This window comes from Saccoglossus kowalevskii, chromosome 17 (genome assembly GCF_978046115.1).
Source record: "Saccoglossus kowalevskii chromosome 17, keSacKowa6.1, whole genome shotgun sequence".
NCBI lineage: Eukaryota > Metazoa > Hemichordata > Enteropneusta > Harrimaniidae > Saccoglossus > Saccoglossus kowalevskii.
The window spans coordinates 15,945,904-15,966,410 of record NC_140657.1 but is presented as its reverse complement, the minus strand read 5'-3'; the positions used below and the strand labels follow the sequence as shown (position 1 = coordinate 15,966,410).

The window sequence follows — 20,507 nt, the reverse complement described above, 5'->3', positions numbered from 1 at the left end:
TAATATCTCACTCACTATATGCCACTTCACTAATGCCTAGGTATAGTGCTAGTAATATCTCACTCACTATATGCCACTTTACTAATGCCTAGGTATAGTGCTAGTAATATCCCACTCACTATATGCCACTTCACTAATGTCTAGGTACAGTGCCAGTAACATCTCACTTACTGTATGCCACTTCACTAATGTCTAGGTATGGTGCTAGTAATATCTCACTCACTATATGCCACTTCACTAATGCCTAGGTATGGTGCTAGTAATATCTCACTCACTATATGCCACTTTACTAATGCCTAGGTATGGTGCTAGTAATATCTCACTCACTATATGCCACTTCACTAATGCCTAGGTATGGTGCTAGTAATATCTCACTCACTATATGCCACTTCACTAATGTCTAGGTATGGTGCTAGTAATATCTCACTCACTATATGCCACTTCACTAGTGCCTTGGTACAGTGCCAGTAATATCTCACTTACTATATGCCACTTCACTAGTGCCTAGGTACAGTGCCAGTAATATCTCACTCACTATATGCCACTTCACTAGTGCCTAGGTATGGTGCTAGTAATATCCCACTCACTATATGCCACTTCACTAATGCCTAGGTACAGTGCCAGTAATATCTCACTCACTATATGCCACTTCACTAGTGCCTAGGTACAGTGCTAGTAATATCTCACTCACTGTATGCCACTTCACCAGTGCCTAGGTACAGTGCTAGTAATATCTCACTCACTATATGCCACTTCACTAATGTCTAGGTATGGTGCTAGTTTAATATCTCACTCACTATATTCCAGTTCACTAATGCCTAGGTACGGTGCTAATAATATCTCTCACTATATGCCACTTTGCTAGTGCCTAGGTACAGTGCCAGTAATATCTCACTCACTATATGCCACTTCACTAGTGCCTAGGTATGGTGCTAGTAATATCTCACTCACTATATGCCACTTCACTAGTGCCTAGGTATGGTGCTAGTAATATCTCACTTACTGTATGCCACTTCACTAATGCCTAGGTACAGTGCCAGTAATATCTCACTCACTATATGCCACTTCACTAGTGCCTAGGTATGGTGCTAGTAACATCTCACTTACTGTATGCCACTTCACTAGTGCCTAGGTACAGTGCTAGTAATATCTCACTCACTATATGCCACTTCACTAGTGCCTAGGTATGGTGCTAGTAATATCCCACGCACTATATGCCAGTTCACTAATGCCTAGGTACGGTGCTAATAATATCTCACTCACTATATGCCACTTCACTAGTGCCTAGGTATGGTGCTAGTAATATCTCACTTACTGTATGCCACTTCACTAATGCCTAGGTACAGTGCCAGTAATATCTCACTCACTATTTGCCACTTCACTAGTGCCTAGGTACAGTGCCAGTAATATCTTAGTTACTATATACCACTTCACTAGTGCCTAGGTACAGTGCCAGTAATATCTCACTCACAATATGCCACTTCACTAATGCCTAGGTATGGTGCTAGTAATATCTCACTTACTGTATGCCACTTCACTAATGCCTAGGTATGGTGCTAGTTTAATATCTCACTCACTATATGCCAGTTCACTAATGCCTAGGTACGATGCTAATAATATCTCACTCACTATATGCCACTTCACTAGTGCCTAGGTACAGTGCCAGTAATATCTCACTCACTATATGCCACTTCACTAGTGCCTAGGTACAGTGCCAGTAATATCTCACTCACTATATGCCACTTCACTAGTGCCTAGGTATGGTGCTAGTAATATCCCTCTCACTATATGCCACTTCACTAATGCCTAGGTACAGTGCCAGTAATATCTCACTCACTATATGCCACTTCACTAGTGCCTAGGTACAGTGCTAGTAATATCTCACTCACTGTATGCCACTTCACCAGTGCCTAGGTACAGTGCTAGTAATATCTCACTGTTTTAGTTTATTAGCATGCTGCATGCTGGGAATTCCTCAGTATTTTCAATTGATATCTTACCATAACGATATATTATATATTGAAGTTCACGGCAGCATTTACATTGGTATATTTTGGTGAATGCAGATATTCTCTTTATGTTATTTGGCCTTGAAACTGAGTACCCTCTCAACTCCCAAGTTCAAGCCAGTAGGTAACCTAGGTACAAGTTCATGTTCAAGTGAAATGTTGCATACAGTCCAGGCTACAAAGTTGGTTACATTGTAGAGAAACAAACCAGAGTCGACTTGGTCATCTAAATATCACAAAGAATTGACACCCAACAACAATATTTACTTTGTCAAAAAAACTATGCATTATTGATGCAAGTTTATTCTTAATTGATTCGTCAACTTTTAAGTACAAGTAACTATAATTTATATAATATTAATGTTTGGCCAGAAATTTGCAACATTAAAAGCAGTGAAGCAGAATGTTTGATGAAAAGTTCATAAGTCGCCAAGGAAACACTCTAAAATATTATTTCATTGTTTTCAACAGATTCAGAATTCACATTTGTTTGATTTTCATTTTAGTTTAACCAACGTCACGATTCATTTAGATTAGCGCCAACCTCATACTAAGCCCAAATATGGGTATTTGTGCAAAATGACCTTTGACAGTACAGAATTCAAAGTCAGACAACAAGTCTCTTAGTGCAATAAGCCCAAAATTTTCTGAGTTACATTTTAAAAATTCTCTGTATGAAAATGAAAATATACAGCAGACTTGTTTAGGTGATATTGTACAGACTTTTTTTCATTTGGAAATCAATGAAGATGTTTTGTTATCATATATCTTTTCCTTAGAAAGATTAACATCAATACCTTGTTCAAACTAGTATGTAACCAGTTTTTAAAAAGTTGTAATTGCTCATGGGCTAAAATTTTATAGTTTGTTTTGAAATTCTTGTGTCATGAACCATACAGCGCAAATCAGGGCAGTTTGACAATTGAATAGTGAATTCGCTGAATTATTAGTTATTTGAGCCAAGACAAAGTAGTGTCTTGACATACCAAACACTTTGACACAAAGAAAGTCAGAGGCAATTCTGCTGCTGCTGATAATTGTAACCATGGTTACATTGATTACCATAAATGGAAGTATTGGTAGCTACTAATCCTCGCTTTGTGTTTATAAACAAGTGCCATATATTTGACAACATATTTCTATTGATACCAGGTACCAACTGTACCTTTGATACGTTTTCAATTATTGTTTCAAGAAGTCACCAAACGAAACAACATTTTATATGCTGCACATGATAAAATATCGAGTTGAAAAGATTTCCATCTTAATTAGTACTTTCTTGCATTTTGTAGCATTCTACAAATTTGTTTGATCCTATGAATCCAAAACACATTGCATCAAAGAAAATACAGTATTTGCTTTTACCTCTATGTTGTCTGGTGTCTTTCAATGTGTAGTGTTTTCATAAAATATGTGTGAAGTTAAATCTGGTTAACAAGATATCGCCGCCATCTTGAACAATTGTTTACTGCATAGCAACAGGCCGTACAAGCACCACTGGATTGCAAAATTTCTTGGATATTTCTATTGTAAACCGCGACCAAAATTTGCATGAAAATAATGACATGTAATAAAACAGAGAAATGCTGACATGAAAAAAAAATGCCATTTAACATTCAGTCTTTGGCAGTATGTTGAAAACATTTTCAACCCTGTGACTATAGAGATTCTCAGTACTCCTCTCAAGGTGTATCCTTTCCATTTTGAAATGTAGTGAGCTATGTTGGTGCTCCAAGGCCTTTATCCTTTCGTGATATTTCATTGTAAGTGTCGAGCATTATCTGCCGAACCTTTTCGACCATCTCGGGAACATCATCTAGTGTCTTTCCTTTCGTAGAAATTGGTGGTAAAATTTTGATAGTGAATTTCACTGTAACAAAGAAAAAAGTTTATTTTTTATTAATTAAGTTGCCATACACAATGTAGTAATCAATTTTTTCCCCACCTTCCATATTGGTTTATTAAAAAAAAAAATGTTTGGACTGTCACATTGTTAATGCTTAAATGATGACACATTGCTTGCAGAAAGCCTCGTCCAAAAACATTCCAATTTTTAAAAAAACTATGTCAGTAGGCAATGTGTTAATTATCCCTGATTAGCATACCCTGGAATCCATGTATGTTGCAAGGTTTCTGAGACGTTTACAATAAATGCATTACCATCATGGACAGTTTATCAGCACTGTATTCAAACACCATGAACTATAGTCCATCTAAACTATGGCAAGTAATTGTTGATTCGCCAATTCTCTGGGATTCCCCATAATTACACCGTTTGATTGGCCAACACTCTGGGATTTCCCATAATCACACACTTTGATTGGCCAGCACTCTGGAATTCCCCATAATCACACCGTTTGATTGGCCAACACTCTGGGATTTCCCATAATCACACACTTTGATTGGCCAGCACTCTGGGATTCCCCATAATCACACACTTTGATTGGCCAGCACTCTGTGATTCCCCATAATCGTCCAGTTTGATTGGCCTGTTATACTGTAAAAGTACATGTCCATGTTGATTTCACTTTTCAGTGAAAATAACCAAATTAAAACTGAGCAAATAATGCTTTTACAGTAAGCACACCCTCTAACTATATTCATCAGTGCATGTACAGTAGTTGACAAAACCATATCTGCATGTTTGTTTTTTTAAATAGAAGCATTTTCATAAATAAAAATGTCTAAAATTGTTTCATTTTTCAATAAATTGTACTCCTAACCAATATGAGGACGTTGGCTCAACAAACCACCTGTCGAAAGCCTCTACAGATAGCCTAAATGAATGGAAAAAAACAACATCAGATGATGTGTTGGACAACGTCAAGAAAATTATGTTTTATATTTTAGTGACTTGAAGCCATTTTGTCAATATTGAACTTTCACCATTGGTTGCTATTGTGGAGTTATGCCAGTTGCTGGCTGATTAATCAAGCTAACTGGCAGGTTACTTGTTGATATTCTGAAATCCTGAATTATTTCAAAAATCTTTGTTTTCTAAAGTGATAAAACATGCTATTTCGCATTGTTTTCAATAGAACTGTTTTATATTTGATAAAATAATTGTCCAAACAGATTACTGTTTCATTTTTACCATTATGAATATAACTTCATCACTGTACATATTAAACCAATAATCATTTTTATGGGATTAAATTAAAAATAAAGGCTTCTACCAGGTACTTGATATACTATATATGGCAGTCGTATGAATTCTGGTTCTAGACAATGACAGTGTGTCAAATGCATGTACTCTAGTCTCCTAATTCTAGCATGGAAGAATTATTAGCAATTTAACCAAATCTGTTTAGTAGAGCATGGCATCATTGTTCTGGAATGTCAGAAATATCCCAGATGTGAATAGTCATGGGCAAACCGATTTACAGCCATTGCCAAATTGTTACTTTTTTTTAAAAAAAAGTAGTCCTGCGAGTCTTTAAGTTTGCTTAAAAGTTATGTAAAAAAAATATCAAATAAAATTGAGTGAATCAAGCAGGTTAGTTACCATGGTAACTGACTAATTGTATTTACTCTCCTGTTGGATTAAGAGAGGAAAAAGTATTGTTATTTTGTAACCACAAATATGGAAAGTATAAATAGAAATGTTTAATTTGAATACAGTTCTGCTGCTTCATCATTTGCATTCAAATACACTGTATCACAAAATAACCAACGCAGCTATGTTTTATATGATCCAAACAACATTCCTCTTGTCATTACTCACCGTTATTTGAAAACCTGTTATCTTTTGCACAAAAATATTCAGAATAATTTGAGAAGACAACTGGTACAATGGGTGCCTAAAAAAAAAAGCCAACATTGTAGTTATATTTCCAGTGATGAGCTGTGATCTAGTAAATTTCAACAGCATTATTTTTTCTCTACCATTATTTATCAGTTTTGAACTATTTACCATCATTTGAACTTTTTACTAATATTATGAACTTTGACCTTTTCATTATCAATGTGATCTCTGGGGTGAGGGCTAGTATGTCACAGAATGTTCTCTGTTGCTAAGACGCGCACCTCTGTACTATGTATTTCTATGGGCTCTGTATGAGCTGCTGTGAAGCTACGGTCAAAGAGACGATGAAAACGGCTAAAGTCGAAGAAACAGCACAAACTCAACTTTGAAGTAATCCTGAGCAACCAAATTTATATATGTTGCACAAGTCGGGGGTAATATTGTAACATAGTACAGTTTTCTGAGAGAATTTGGCCTTTGTTTTAACCGTGCTGATAGCTGATGTCTGCGTGGAGAATTGACTCCAACAACCATTGTGACCTTTGACCCTATAGTATTATTGTCATCAACATTTGTCACATTTTAGTCTGATAAAATTTTTAGTTCTGATAAAAATGTAGACCGAAAAATGAAAAAATTTCACATTTATATTGAAAATTAAATTATACAACGACTATACTAGAACTATCATTGAAAAACCATAGGAAAAAAAATAATACAAATCTCTTTATTACCTGAGCCTGCACTGCTAAATAAAAGGCACCTTTCTTGAATGGTAACAGACCACCATGTGGATTTCTGGTCCCTTCAGGAAATATCCAGACTTTTGCCTTAAAATGAAGTGAAAAATTGAAATTATTGGATAATTATTTAATTAGGAATGACATCATATCTACATGTACTAACTTGTGTAGAGACTTTCATAATAATAATGTATTGGAGTATTTAATAATTTGCCAAAAGACTATGTGGTAAAAATCATACACTTACCTTGTTAAAATTTCCTGACAACAAACCCACAAACTCATAACAAACCCCAATGCATTATGTGCTTCATTATAGTGGACACTTCACTATAACCAACCCAATTTATTATGTGCTTCATTATAGTGAACACTTCACTATAACAAACCCAATGTATCATGTGCTTCATTATAGTGAACACTTCACTATAACAAACCCCAATGCATTATGTGCTTCATTATAGTGGACACTTCACTATAACAAACCCATGTATTATGTGCTTCATTATAGTGTACACTTCACTATAACAAACCCAATGTATTATGTGCTTCATTATAGTGGACACTTCACTATAACAAACCCAATGTATTATGTGCTTCATTATAGTGAACACTTCACTATAACAAACCCCAATGCATTATGTGCTTCATTATAGTGGACACTTCACTATAACAAACCCATGTATTATGTGCTTCATTATAGTGAACACTACACTATAACAAACACAATGTATTATGTGCTTCATTATAGTGAACACTTCACTATAACAAACCCCAATGCATTATGTGCTTCATTATAGTGGACACTTCACTATAACAAACCCCAATGCATTATGTGCTTCATTATAGTGAACACTACACTATAACAAACGCAATGTATTATGTGCTTCATTATAGTGAACACTTCACTATAACAAACCCCAATGCATTATGTGCTTCATTATAGTGGACACTTCACTATAACAAACCCATGTATTATGTGCTTCATTATAGTGAACACTACACTATAACAAACACAATGTATTATGTGCTTCATTATAGTGAACACTTCACTATAACAAACCCCAATGCATTATGTGCTTCATTATAGTGGACACTTCACTATAACAAACCCCAATGCATTATGTGCTTCATTATAGTGGACACTTCACTATAACAAACCCATGTATTATGTGCTTCATTATAGTGACCACTTCACTATAACAAACCCATGTATTATGTGCTTCATTATAGTGACCACTTCACTATAACAAACCCAATGCACTATGTGCTTCATTATAGTGAACACTTCACTATAACAAACCCCAATGCATTATGTGCTTCATTATAGTGAACACTTCACTATAACAAACCCATGTATTATGTGCTTCATTATAGTGAACACTTCACTATAACAAACCCAATGTAAAATCTACTTGTAGTACAGTGACATATAATCACATATACATAGAAATCACAATTGTATTATATTATATCGTACATACGTTTTTCTTATTAATAATATCTACGGCTTCACCAATTGTATCCTTTGCTCTGTCAGGTCGAAACCTTTCAATAAATATAATACCAGATAGCCAACATCCAAGTCCGAATGTGCCTGCATATTTCAGTGATTTCTTGGCAAGTGCTGTGCATCGTTCTGGATATATTTCCATCATTCCTAGGAAACATTCAATGTATTATGATATTGTAGCTATCATACTGAATTCAGATATATTTCTATAATCTTGGATATCTTTCATCGTTAAATTAATAAATTTACACAATTTTCGTATACAATATTAGGCTTAATAATTACTGTAATTAATTTTCGCTATTTTTGCTGGAGAAATGATTCAGTGATAATAAAATCCAGGGAATATACTTTTTTTCCTATATTTTACATTCAACTTGTCAAAAATCAGTGAAAATAAATTCCATACGAAACACCCAAAAATTCTTTCAGCGAAAATTAATTCCAGCTAAAATAAAATATTTCACAGTAACTGGGTTTTTATTTTGGAGAATCTCTGCATCACCAGCTCTACTAAAATTAAACCAAGCCATACATTTCCAATCATCAATTCAATGAGAAATGCCTATATTTTAAAATTTCTGATGAATATTCATTTTTGTGGATTACTACACAGATGTTTGTATTCAACCAGGCATTGTTGATGCTGGAATTATTGAATTAAATTATCATAATGGCAAAATATAGTCACACAGGCCTGTCGTGTATTTTTGAGTATATTTGCTATCTCAAAACCAACTATGTGTGTACTGTTTGTGCAATAGTGAACAGTCCCAGACACAAGTTTGAATACAATAAAAGCAATTTAAATACAAAAATAAGTAGGTAATAATGATACATTTGTAAGGCAGGATAATACTAATATTGTATCAAGGTGAGTACATTTCATTAAATATTAAACATATTTAAGTGTAAGTAAGGTGAGTGGAAAACGGTATTAGACACTGAAATTAAATGAATTGTTCAGTGGTTTCTTTGTCGTCATGGTGAACGATTCAAACAAACATGCCACCGTGTTGACTAATGAGGTGGTGCAAAATAGTTACATTCATAAAGTTGAAAATGTGACATTCAGCTTATTTTTTCTGCCCAATACTGTGGAATACTTTATTTTCACTGGAATTAATTTTCGCTGAAAAGGCTTTTTGGGCGTTTTGCTTGGAATTTATTTTCACTGATTTTTTATGAGTTTAATGTGAAATATAGGAAAAAAAGTATATTCGCTGGATTTTATTTTCACGGAATCATCCCTTCAGCGAAAATAAATTCCAAGCGAAAATAAAGTATTCTACAGTACTCAGTGCAAATATTTTCACATTTTTCAAAATTTACAGTAAATTTCATCACCATTTTGGGGCCGTGCAGACAGTTTTAGATATTGCTTTTAGTTTTTAATCAAAAGGTTTGTCATTTTTTATCGATATTTCATGTAGAGAATAAGTAGACTATATACAATCATTTTATAGATGACTCTCAAAAGTTAACATGTGTGACAGACAAACAATGTTGACATCTGTCTCAGTGACTCAGAGTAATATGACCTGGCCTGATGAAAAGATCAATTGGATTGACTAGTTTCTAAAATTATCTTTGTTTAAGCTGTTGCAGTAATATTTAAGTGAAGTTGTGATTGGTCAAAAGGTGAATAATTTGTTCTGGTTTATTCCTGATTCATCCTGGTGTTTCTTGCATGTTTATTTGTGTGTTGTAGCAATTTTGTCAGAAATACGATGACATTTCATTAGCATTTTATTAGAATTACATGTATTATTATAGGGAGTGCAACTGATGGGAGAACAATTTACTTATGATGGAGATCCCATAATTTAAATAACACGAATTGCGAGATCACACGAATTGCGAGATCACACAATCGCATGACAAAACATGCATTTCTATAAATCTTAATGCAAATAAGTGAAACAATGAAAGAATTGGTCAGTAATCTTCTCATGTTGTTTTATGGTGTTCCCTATACGTGTTTGCAGAATGTGTATTATATCTGTTACATCTTGTTGTTTTATAAAGTAATATTATCAACCCAATGCAAGCAGGACATCAATTGTCTACCTACTACCGGTGTTTGTTAAGACACATGTAATGATTCATGAGAATATTGTACTTGTGTATATACATACATGTATAAACATGTTCTGCGCATGTTCACCTGTGATGGATTATCATTGTGTAGATTCCATCAGAGAGATTAGTAAGCTCCCAATCTAATGAAAGTGAGAGCAATAACAAAGCACCTTAAGTAGGCTAAATTGAACATGCAATATTGGACATTATTTCCCATGAGGAATCCGAGTTTCTTTTTATTCAATAAATTGAAATTGCAAAAAGTCTGACTTTTGGTGAAACTAGTATTTAATTTAATTACGAATGCATAGCCAAAAATGTAGGTCAAAAACTGGATGTTCATATTGAAAAAAATGTATCCAGACGTTTTATGTTGATGTAAGAATGACTTACCGATGAAATCTATAAAACTTTGATGATTACATATTGCAATCAGAGGTGTGTCACTTTTCAAATTTTCTTCCCCTTCAATGGTCATTTTGACACCGAAAAGCGGTTTCACCAGTGTTTTTGTCGCCCAGGCTGCCCAGCTGAAAAATAAAAGTGCATTTCCACAATTAAACAATGATAGTATTTGGAAAAACCCGTGATGATAATTCGAGTTTCTGTTGAACCAACGAATTGGAATATAATAGCCCCTTTTCGATTCCTACTGTCACTGGATCACAATTTGGCATGTCGCTCACAAGTGTATACCTCGTTGGTGTGTGTATAAAACTATCATCGATCGTAGATTATAACGAGTTTATCAGCTTTCACCCAAAAAATACCGGTACCCTCATATTTTGCTTACGCAATCTGTTATACGTTCGCTTAAGCTCGCGTTTACATGAAGCTAATTTTCCGTACAACTAAATGTTCGTATTTAATTGATGTCGGTAATCGTTTTACCAAAGCTGGGTCATCGGAAAGGTCTGACGCGACTACGCAGTTTTAAGTGCAATGAGTTATGTAGATATTTTTTATACAGATTGTATTACTTATCCTGTCGTATTTCGATTGAATAATATTCAGTAGAATGGAGATGAAACAATCGTATTTGACAATCATGCTCATCACAACCCGACCGGCAGTATTTGATGCACATCGCAGATAACAATTGTAAATGAAATATTTACTTAGCCACATATCGCCTAACCTATTGGTATAAAGTCTATCTCCTGTACTTTGTCCGTAGAAACATATTTCTGTTTACCACACTAGTCTTTCGAATTAAAGTCTAGTGGATTTTATATTAGCTAAAGAACAGAGCAAATATCTTCACTGATCTGTAACTGTCTGCAAATTAAATTACGTTTTCAGTGCAGTTTTATAGATTGGGTGATAAGCTTGTTTTCTTTCTCAGGCTCACGACGATATTCGATTTTAATGACATATTGTTCTCGCGTACTCGCTTGTTAATTGTATTTACGTTGCAAGATATCGTAGGTTCAAATTTGTCACCCGTGGTCGTACGATAGGCGGGGCCATAGCAGAACAAATAAACTGAGTAACGGTGATTGCTCGTACCCACAACGTAAACATTGACGAACATCGTAACATATTGCGATAACACAAGTAATTATCTTAAAATACGGACCCTAATAAAGAAATGATGATATACTTGGGATGAAATATTCGAAAATTTGACAACTTGAAATGTAAAACCTCTTCAATGTTGGTTATGTTGTTGGCGCAGATGGCAGGGATTTTTTTGTGCAAAATGTATGTGTAGTTTATTGGCCTTGGAACGAAACGAAACAATGGTTACGATTCATGTCAGCGTTTTGGGTCAGTCTCATTTGAATTTAAAGTGCGATGCGTAAACACGGGGTTTTCTCTGCCAGCTGTGAGTTGACAACGTGGAAAAAACGAACATGGCTGACGAGAAAATATACGCCACCTCTGGGGCTAGCGTTCTGTTTATCGGTGCAAAGCGGGCTCACTCTGATTCCTGGACACGTAGCCCGTATGCTGTTGTGGTCAACCAGTCTGGGGGGTGGGGGGGTGGTGAGATTTGCATTCATCCCCGCATATAGCTTGCAGTGTAATTACACGGTTACAATTCGTAAGTAGGCAATGGCGTAGTGTATTTCAGTCGTGTATATTCAGTGTGTATGTAGAGTACACCACTTCTTGTAAGAATACTATACCTTTGATTAGTAACATCCCCCGGTTTCCGCAAAGCAAACGGTATGGTGACGAGGCCAACAATTAATATCATAAACTGGTAGGACACGTATTTAGCGTAAAACCTCACGGTCTTGTTACATTCATATAACACTGGTATTATCAGGAGCAGTACTATCGTAACCACCTGGAACCAACTTAACTCCATCGTCGCGACCCGAAGATGTTATTGTCACGGTCGTATCCTAATCAATGTCAATGAGAGACACAATGTTAAGATGAATGGACCGTGTTTCAAATTCAGAGAACTAAGGTGTCTAGCTCCCCCCAAGTAAGTGGTGATGAATATGTCACTGTAATTCTAGGTCATAGCATGTAATTCTTTGTTGTTGAGCTAATGTCTAGGGGGCGATATTTTTTTATGAAAGAGGTACTTCTATGCGACAATGCTCTTAAATTAAAATATGTACGTCAACGGGGATATGTCGTTAAATTGCACTATAAAAACGAAAACAATACAACAATGCATTATTTCCACAGCACAATATAAATAAACTGAAGCTATTCATTTGGGTGATAACGTCATCTTTTGTCAACGTTCACCTAAGTCCGGACCGTGCTTTCACAAAAAAAACACATATATAGTTTTTCTCAGTTTAGACCAAGATCGAAAACTATATCTGTTTTGTCCAAAATTAACAAATACTTTATAGAAAAACACTACAAATTTAATTAAAAAAAATATTATACAAATATTCTGTCACGAGAGCAAAAATGATTAAAATCGTCGATGAGATTCTTACTGCAGAAGTGCACATCGCAAATTCTGCTGATAAAATTGACTTAACAAGTTTCTTTTGGTGGACCCTGATTTAGCCGCAAAACCCTAAACTATGCGAAAACCCAATATTTGGTTGTTCTTTTCCGTAGTACCGACACTGAAACTTGAAACCTTGATGAATATACCGATCGATTAAAGTACGTACCAGTACTTGACCCAGTATAAACGTGAACGGTTACTGGATACGTGATCGTTGCCAATACACCAAATATGGAATGTGAAAATAATAAAATCAGCAACAAAATGTATTGTTACTCAACGTAATAATGCATACTGTTGTTAAAGCGGGGGCGTCACCTGCGCATGCGTCAGATGGTCATAGCGTGTCAATGTCGCTTGGGACTCAATTCCCGCGCGTGCGCAGGTGACGACCCTCCCGCTTTAAGTTGTGGTCATGAGGAGGACATATCAAAACAACATGAAATTCACCCTTTATACATGTATAAGGTTTGTGCTGAGCATATGAGCTTTGGTAGAACGGGAAAAAGTAGCTACGATATCTTGTTTTACTAAGTATTTTATTTTAGATCGTATTGTTTTAATCCGCGTGATATATCCCGGAGATAACATGTAAACTGCACCTTGACAGATGACCTGATTGAGTGTTACAGTGATCTTTTGTTAGAGTACCTTGGACACAAACTTGAAACATCCGCCTAAAATGTTTCATTATTAACTTGACTTTGTGACCTTTTCAATGTCATCATTGTTTGACATAGTTGCCCTCCAACGACGTAACGCTCCTGTGACCTAATCGGTGTTGGGAAGGTGGTTCACAGCGTCCATAATGGTTTGATCTGTAGTCGACCGTGATTTTTTGTTTGTTATATTCTAAATTTCAAACGAATTTAAAATGAAATGAAGTATTGTTTTCTCTCAGGTGATTTTTCTGTCATTGTTTGTAAGTTGCGATTTGCGGCTGGTCCATAATCGCGATAGTTTGTGATGAGAACGAGGCTATTAGTATGCAAATTTGCCTGGTAACATTCAAACAGTTTGAATTTAAGGTAGCGAGAAGGGTTTTGTGACGTTTTCGAATAAAACATTCTGTGTCTGTTGTCTCGTTCAGAAAGTAATTTAGCTTATATATTTCAAAAGACTAACTATAGAGGTACAAGTTCGCACAAACTGGACGATCATTGTTTACATAATTATCACGTGATATCAACAATGGCGAACGTTGTGAAAATGACTAAGTCCGTGATTGCAAGAGCACACTGCGGAATTTCCTGGTGAAATTTACGTCATGCATTGTCCATAATCAAGTCCATTGAAATGTGTCCACGGTAATCAAAAGACCTATTATTCCGATTTCTATGCAGGTTTGTTTTTTGTCCCCAAATTATTTCATACTTGGCACCTTCAACAGACTATTATTCTGTGACAAAGAATTTTCTTTCAAACCCAGACATATTTCGCACCATCTTTATCTATTGAACGATAACTGCGAGTATGAATGTCCTAGTCCGAACGCAGTTGATTTGGCGGCGGTCCCAATGAGTCGTACTCAATCAAAACTTCAACTCGAGAAAAACGCGAAAAACAGTTTTGGTTAATAAAACACTGTAGATTTGCTGCATTATTATAAATATACACTAAAATTGGCCAAACATATTAACCACTGATATCATAGAACTCATAAGAGTGTCAGATAATGAATAATTTCAAGCTCGAGCGTGAAAAATGAAGAAAATTGCAGGCATTTGAGTCCGTACTCCAGGAACGTTCGGGTTTCCATTGTTATGCAAACGAACAACGAGGGATAATCCTCTGACAAACATTACTGTCCCACTGTACACGCTGACAGTTTACAAACAAGCTAATCCTTCAAGTGTCTCTGATAAGAGATCTAATAAAACAGAGCTGGAGTTGCTCGCGGTGAAACAGCCGCATTGAAGACGATGCAACTTCAACTAGCCATTTCTCACCTTGAAATAAAAAAAAAAATAAAAATTCGAAGAGCATCAGGGAAAATATTAATAATCATTCTTGTCAATCGCTTGCTTTATTTTTGACATTTGTTGGCAACTTCCGCGCTAAAAAAAAATTGAAAATGTGGGTGTGGTTCTTTTGCGAGGTTCTGTTGATTATACGGACAAATATGGTTCTGTGACCCAGGTCGTGCTTCGATCATGCGACTTTCAGCCAATCAATGATGTTGTAACAAAGCATATTTGACGCTAAGTGAAGGGTCGTCGTGCCACCCAATTTCCGGCGTCGATTCACATAGTGTGTTTGTGCTGTGACAGGCTTCAAAATTATTAGCTGGAAAACATCGGTATATTTTGACAAACGGATGGAATTTGACCTCAGTTCAAAAAGAAAATACTAGGCTGAGCTACGGCGAGTCAGTTTTCTCTGCAAGTTGGGAAATAAAGTAAACCAGAGTAGGGTCGATGATTTTCAGCCTAGGAGGACTTCCGTGTGAATCCTGAGTTTCGAATTGTTCATCAACTGGCCACCAAATATTTATGGCTATAACTAAATTTGACACGTTTTTTCTTTTAAGCCCAATACATTATTCATACATGTCAAGCTCTGTTCGATTTTTTCAGGGCATGTGGCCGTTTTTAGTCGGAAATATTTTTTTACGGTACGTATACGGTATAGACTGAACTCCATTCAATGATCGTAACTTATTTTTGAAAATTGAATGTCAAACTTTACCAGACCGACCGACGTGGATTCAGTGGTATCGTTATTTTTGGAATTAATCATTAACATTTCCTCGTTTCTCTGATCTGTCAAAATGAGTTACCTATGCTTTTTTCACGTAACTGTCTCATTAAAATATTATATCTAGAACAAGCACCCAAAAAACGCAACAAGAGGTCCCAGTTCAGTTGCGTTCACGACACAAGTGTCATACAACTATTAGATTTGAAGTGACGTTCAGAATTTAATAGTTAATACTAGTTGTATGTTCACACTTTACTATCAAAACCACCATTTCGACCACTCATGTGCCAGTGATCAGTGTTTGGGCTAGCGGTCGGTGTTTCAATGAGCGAGCGAGTGAAAAAAAACGCGATTAAAATGCGGACGGTTTCCGGTAGGACAAGACCGCATGGTCGGAAATTAAGCGATAAGCGGTCGATGGTAAAGCGACCGGAGTGAAGTCATCCACCAGTCGCCATCCGCCAGTCAGAGTATCCGCCGGTCGCATCCGCCAGTCAATTTTTTTTCTGTTCATACAAAATAAAAAAGTTACCTATTTTTGTAATCGCTGGTTCATGCGGCAGTGGAAAATATTAATTTTTTTTGTGTCAAAATGACAATTTTTAGATGAAATTCAGAAAACACGCTAGCATTTCTCCCGAATTCAGGCGATCACAACCACAGTTTGAAAATCGATACACATGAACTAACTAGTAATAAATAATTTCCAGTATCTATATAGTATAGAAATTATTTCAGACCTTTGGCACAATCATCATTTTGGTTGTAATTTGGGGTAAAAATGACGATTTTTTGCACAAATTCATAAAACACGCTAACATTCCTCCCGACTCCAGGCGACCACAACCACAGTTTGAAAATCGATGCTACCGAACTAACTAGTAATAAATAATCTCCAGTATCAGTATAGTATAGAAATTATTTCAGACCTTTAACACAATCATTATTTTGGTTGCAATTTGGAGTCAAAAAGACGATTTTTAGATCAAATTCATAAAACACGCTAACATTCTCCCGAGTTGAGGCGATAGCAACCACAGTTTGAAAATCGATACAACCAAACTAGCTAGTAATAAATAATCCCCAGTATCTATATAGTATAGAAATTATTTCAGACCTTTGGCACTGTCAATATTTTGGTTGCAATTTGGGGTCAAAATGACGATTTTTAGATCAAATTCATAAAACACGCTAACATTCCTCCCGAGTTGAAGCGACCACAACCACAGTTTGAAAATCGATACAACCAAACTAGCTAGTAATAAATAATCTCCAGTATCTATATACATTGTAGTATAGAAATTATTTCAGACCTTTGGCACAATCATCATTTTGACCCCAAATTACAACCAAAATAATGATTGTGCCAAAGGTCTGAAATGATTTCTATACTATATAGATACTGGAGATTATGGATTACTAGTTAGTTGATGTGTATCGATTTTCAAACCGTGGTTGTGATCGCCTGATCTGGGGAGGAATGTTAGCGTGTTTTATGAATTTGATCTAAAAATCATCATTTTGACCCCAAATTGCTACCAAAATAATGATTGTGCCAAAGGTCTGAAATAATTTCTATACTATATAGATACTGGAGATTATTTATTACTAGTTAGTTAATGTGTATCGATTTTCAAACGGTGGTTGTGATCGCCTGAATTGGGGAGGAATGTTAGCGTGTTTTATGAATTTGATCTAAAAATCGTCATTTTGACCCCAAATTGCAACCAAAATGATGATTGTGCCAAAGGTCTGAAATGATTTCTATACTATATAGATACTGGAGATTATTTATTACTAGTTAGTTAATGTGTATCGATTTTCAAACGGTGGTTGCTATCGCCTCAACTCGGGAGGAATGTTAGCGTGTTTTATGAATTTGATCTAAAAATCGTCATTTTGACCCCAAATTGCAACCAAAATGATGATTGTGCCAAAGGTCTGAAATAATTTCTATACTATATAGATACTGGAGATTATTTATTACTTGCTAGTTTGGTTGTATCGATTTTCAAACTGTGGTTGTGATCGCCTGAATTGGGGAGGAATGTTAGCGTGTTTTATGAATTTGATCTAAAAATCGTCATTTTGACCCCAAATTGCAACCAAAATATTGATTGTGCCAAAGGTCTGAAATAATTTCTATACTATATAGATACTGGAGATTATTTATTACTAGTTAGTTCATGTGTATCGATTTTCAAACTGTGGTTGTGATCGCCTGAATTCGGGAGAAATGCTAGCGTGTTTTCTGAATTTCATCTAAAAATCGTCATTTTGACAAAAAAAACAATTTTAATATTTTCCACTGCCGCATGAACCAGCGATTACAAAAATAGGTAACTTTTTTATTTTGTATGAACAGAAAAAAAATTGACTGGCGGATGCGACCGGCGGATACTCTGACTGGCGGATGGCGACTGGCGGATGACTTCACTCCGGTGTAAAAGCGGAAGGTTGGGCGAAATGAGTACTGTATGCCCGGACTGTATGACCATGTTTCTCAGACGAAGTCTCGACTGACAATAATGCTAACAATGAACGTTAGATAAACACGCTTTGTTTGCGACGGGAAGCTTATCACCCGTTATATCAGAATCGTCAACAACAGAGTATACAGATAAGATGTTATCATTTAAACCCTTCCAAAGATAAACATTATGCAAATATCCACGAAACAGCAGTTGTAGTCTTTTCTGCTAGCGTTTCAAAACACTAATTTAAGCAACGTTATTTCGCAATTTCGATCTTTTGTAAACCTGGGATGATGTATCAAGGTCTAAAGTAACCGTTTTATCAATTTTTGAAAAATCAAGAAAAAAGTGAAAATTTCCCTTCTCGCTACCTTAAAGTGATTTGAAGAGGAGGAGGGGTCACAACAGTGATATTTTATGAGAACGGCTTGAGTTTTTATATTTCTCTCTCGCATAAGACGAGAACCCGATAAGGCGATTTTCGTTTTAAACCAGTCGATGGGAACGAAATCGTGACACACTGGCGACCGCAATGTGGAATTACCACAAGTACATTCCTGGGAATATTATTATATTCCCCTGCGATGGTTGACTTCGGTATTCCTGATAACTGCGTGAAATAATAAACTTAATGAATCGTAATGTAAAGTTGTATTGTGGTACCAGGTGGCCAACGTAAATGTCCTCTTTCTGGCGGCACCCGGAATGAAATGGAATGTGGTAGGAGTGATACCTTAGTTGTGAGGGGTTTATCGGAGATTGTAGGCTTGCACACAGTCTCTCGTTTATTTTTTGTGTGTGTTTTATTAATAAAATAAAATACTATGGGAGTGACGAATAAATGACGAATGCCGGGCAAGTCTACGGAGATTTTTATTGGTCAATTATTTCGTGCGTCTTTCCATAAGCATCACTGTGTACGAACCAGAGAGTCGATATAGTGGTAGGCTTTCCAAAGTTTATTTACTTTTATTTTTCACACGTCTTCGTCTTTGAAAATAACAATGAATTATAGTTAATAATAAAATACACTGTGTTGTAGACATATGTGCACGTTTTACATTGTAGAAAAATACCAAAATATAGCAAGGTAGTATGAGACGAATCGCCATTACGTGAAAAACATGTATATCAAATAGTGAAATATTAAACATGCAAAATATGATATGAACATGTAATTTCTTTTCTACAATTTTATATACCATAAGTTTTCATAAATTAGCTGTGTATTCATAATTACTCATATTTATTATTTTAATTATTGTGTTTTCTTCACACCAATGTCAATTTTATTAAAAACATTTGTCAGCGGTTCTTTACTGATTTGAATCATAATTCTGACAACGACCCATCACCGCATGCAGTGTGATGGCGCCCTCATCGTCATATCACGCCGCTTCCGTTCTTGTCTGGAATTACGTCGCCAACCTCATTATTGAACATGTCTCGAGGTGATGGTGGCAATCTTAACCCATAAGTGGTTCAGTTGTTGCTTTGTTATGTCCGGTGATCATTTCTGTTAATAGCGTCCGTATCTCGGGATGTATCTTCGTATACATCTATCATGGATTGTCTCGTTTTGTCAGCTAATGTCGGTACATCTTCCAAAGTGAGTCCAATCGTGTTCACGTGTGGCATCACGGTTACTGTAAATTTACCTACAATTACAGCAAAAACATAATTTATATTTATTATGCAAATCAATATATAGATGCAATAAAATACGATACCAATATATCACTTACGTCAACTTGAATGCACGAGTGTGATGAAGATTACCATGGTAACTTATCTCCCGGACGTCTAAAGTATTTGTGTCGACAAAACAAATACAAATGAATTACAAATGGTAAATATGACGTATTTTATCGGACGTCCAAATTACTAAGCTTCACTGAATTCCGCTATATAACTCTGAATACGGTATTAATTGTGTTCTGGCAAACACATCACTGTCATCACCTACCCATAAAACATACCTTGTGTAAATCTCTTTTGCTCATAACTAAAGAATTTCGACTGAGAAGAAAAGACGACTGGAACGATCGGGACCTGAGCCTGGACAGCTAAATTAAACGCGCCCTTTTTGAATGGCAACATTGGATCTGAACATTCAGTGTTGTACTTTCGTGTACCTTCTGGAAATATCCATATTTTGGCCTATAATGAATGAGAAACAAATTGTTCAATGATGATAGAAACATAGTGTGGCATGCATAGCATACTCAGTTCTTGTTGACCGAAACACGATTTCCGATAGTGTTTCATTAACCGTACCCTGTATGCAGCGAACGGGCAACATAGATTTTTTG

At 35.8% G+C, this 20,507-nt stretch overlaps 2 protein-coding genes across 2 annotated transcripts in view; one reads left to right on the top strand and one right to left on the bottom strand.

The window, feature by feature from the left end:
* The window catches only part of LOC100373673 (28S rRNA/ribosome and sororin micro-cofactor-like), a 37,808-nt gene that overhangs the window by 6,971 nt on the left and 10,330 nt on the right, over window positions 1-20,507 (top strand). The gene's annotated exons all lie outside the window — the stretch shown is intronic.
* On the bottom strand, window positions 2,272-12,505 carry LOC144356165 (1-acyl-sn-glycerol-3-phosphate acyltransferase alpha-like). Its single transcript, XM_085491803.1, has 6 exons — window positions 12,225-12,505; window positions 10,486-10,622; window positions 7,982-8,157; window positions 6,489-6,584; window positions 5,734-5,809; window positions 2,272-3,879 (listed from the first exon to the last, which is right to left on the bottom strand). The coding sequence occupies exons 1-6, from the start codon at window positions 12,407-12,409 to the stop codon at window positions 3,728-3,730; spliced, it is 822 nt and encodes a 273-aa protein (XP_085347929.1). The 5' UTR covers window positions 12,410-12,505; the 3' UTR covers window positions 2,272-3,727.

What these genes read in the sequence shown, in the direction of transcription:
- LOC144356165 (XM_085491803.1), bottom strand. Translation starts at nt 12,409, where the DNA reads ATGGAGTTAAGTTGGTTCCAGGTGGTTACGATAGTACTGCTCCTGATA. An exon ending in GGGGATGTTACTAATCAAAG is followed by an intron (nt 10,623 to 12,224) that starts GTATAGTATTCT and finishes TTTATTTTTCAG; the next exon opens with CTGGGCAGCCTGGGCGACAA. An exon ending in ATATTATTAATAAGAAAAAC is followed by an intron (nt 6,585 to 7,981) that starts GTATGTACGATA and finishes CTTCATTTTAAG; the next exon opens with GCAAAAGTCTGGATATTTCC.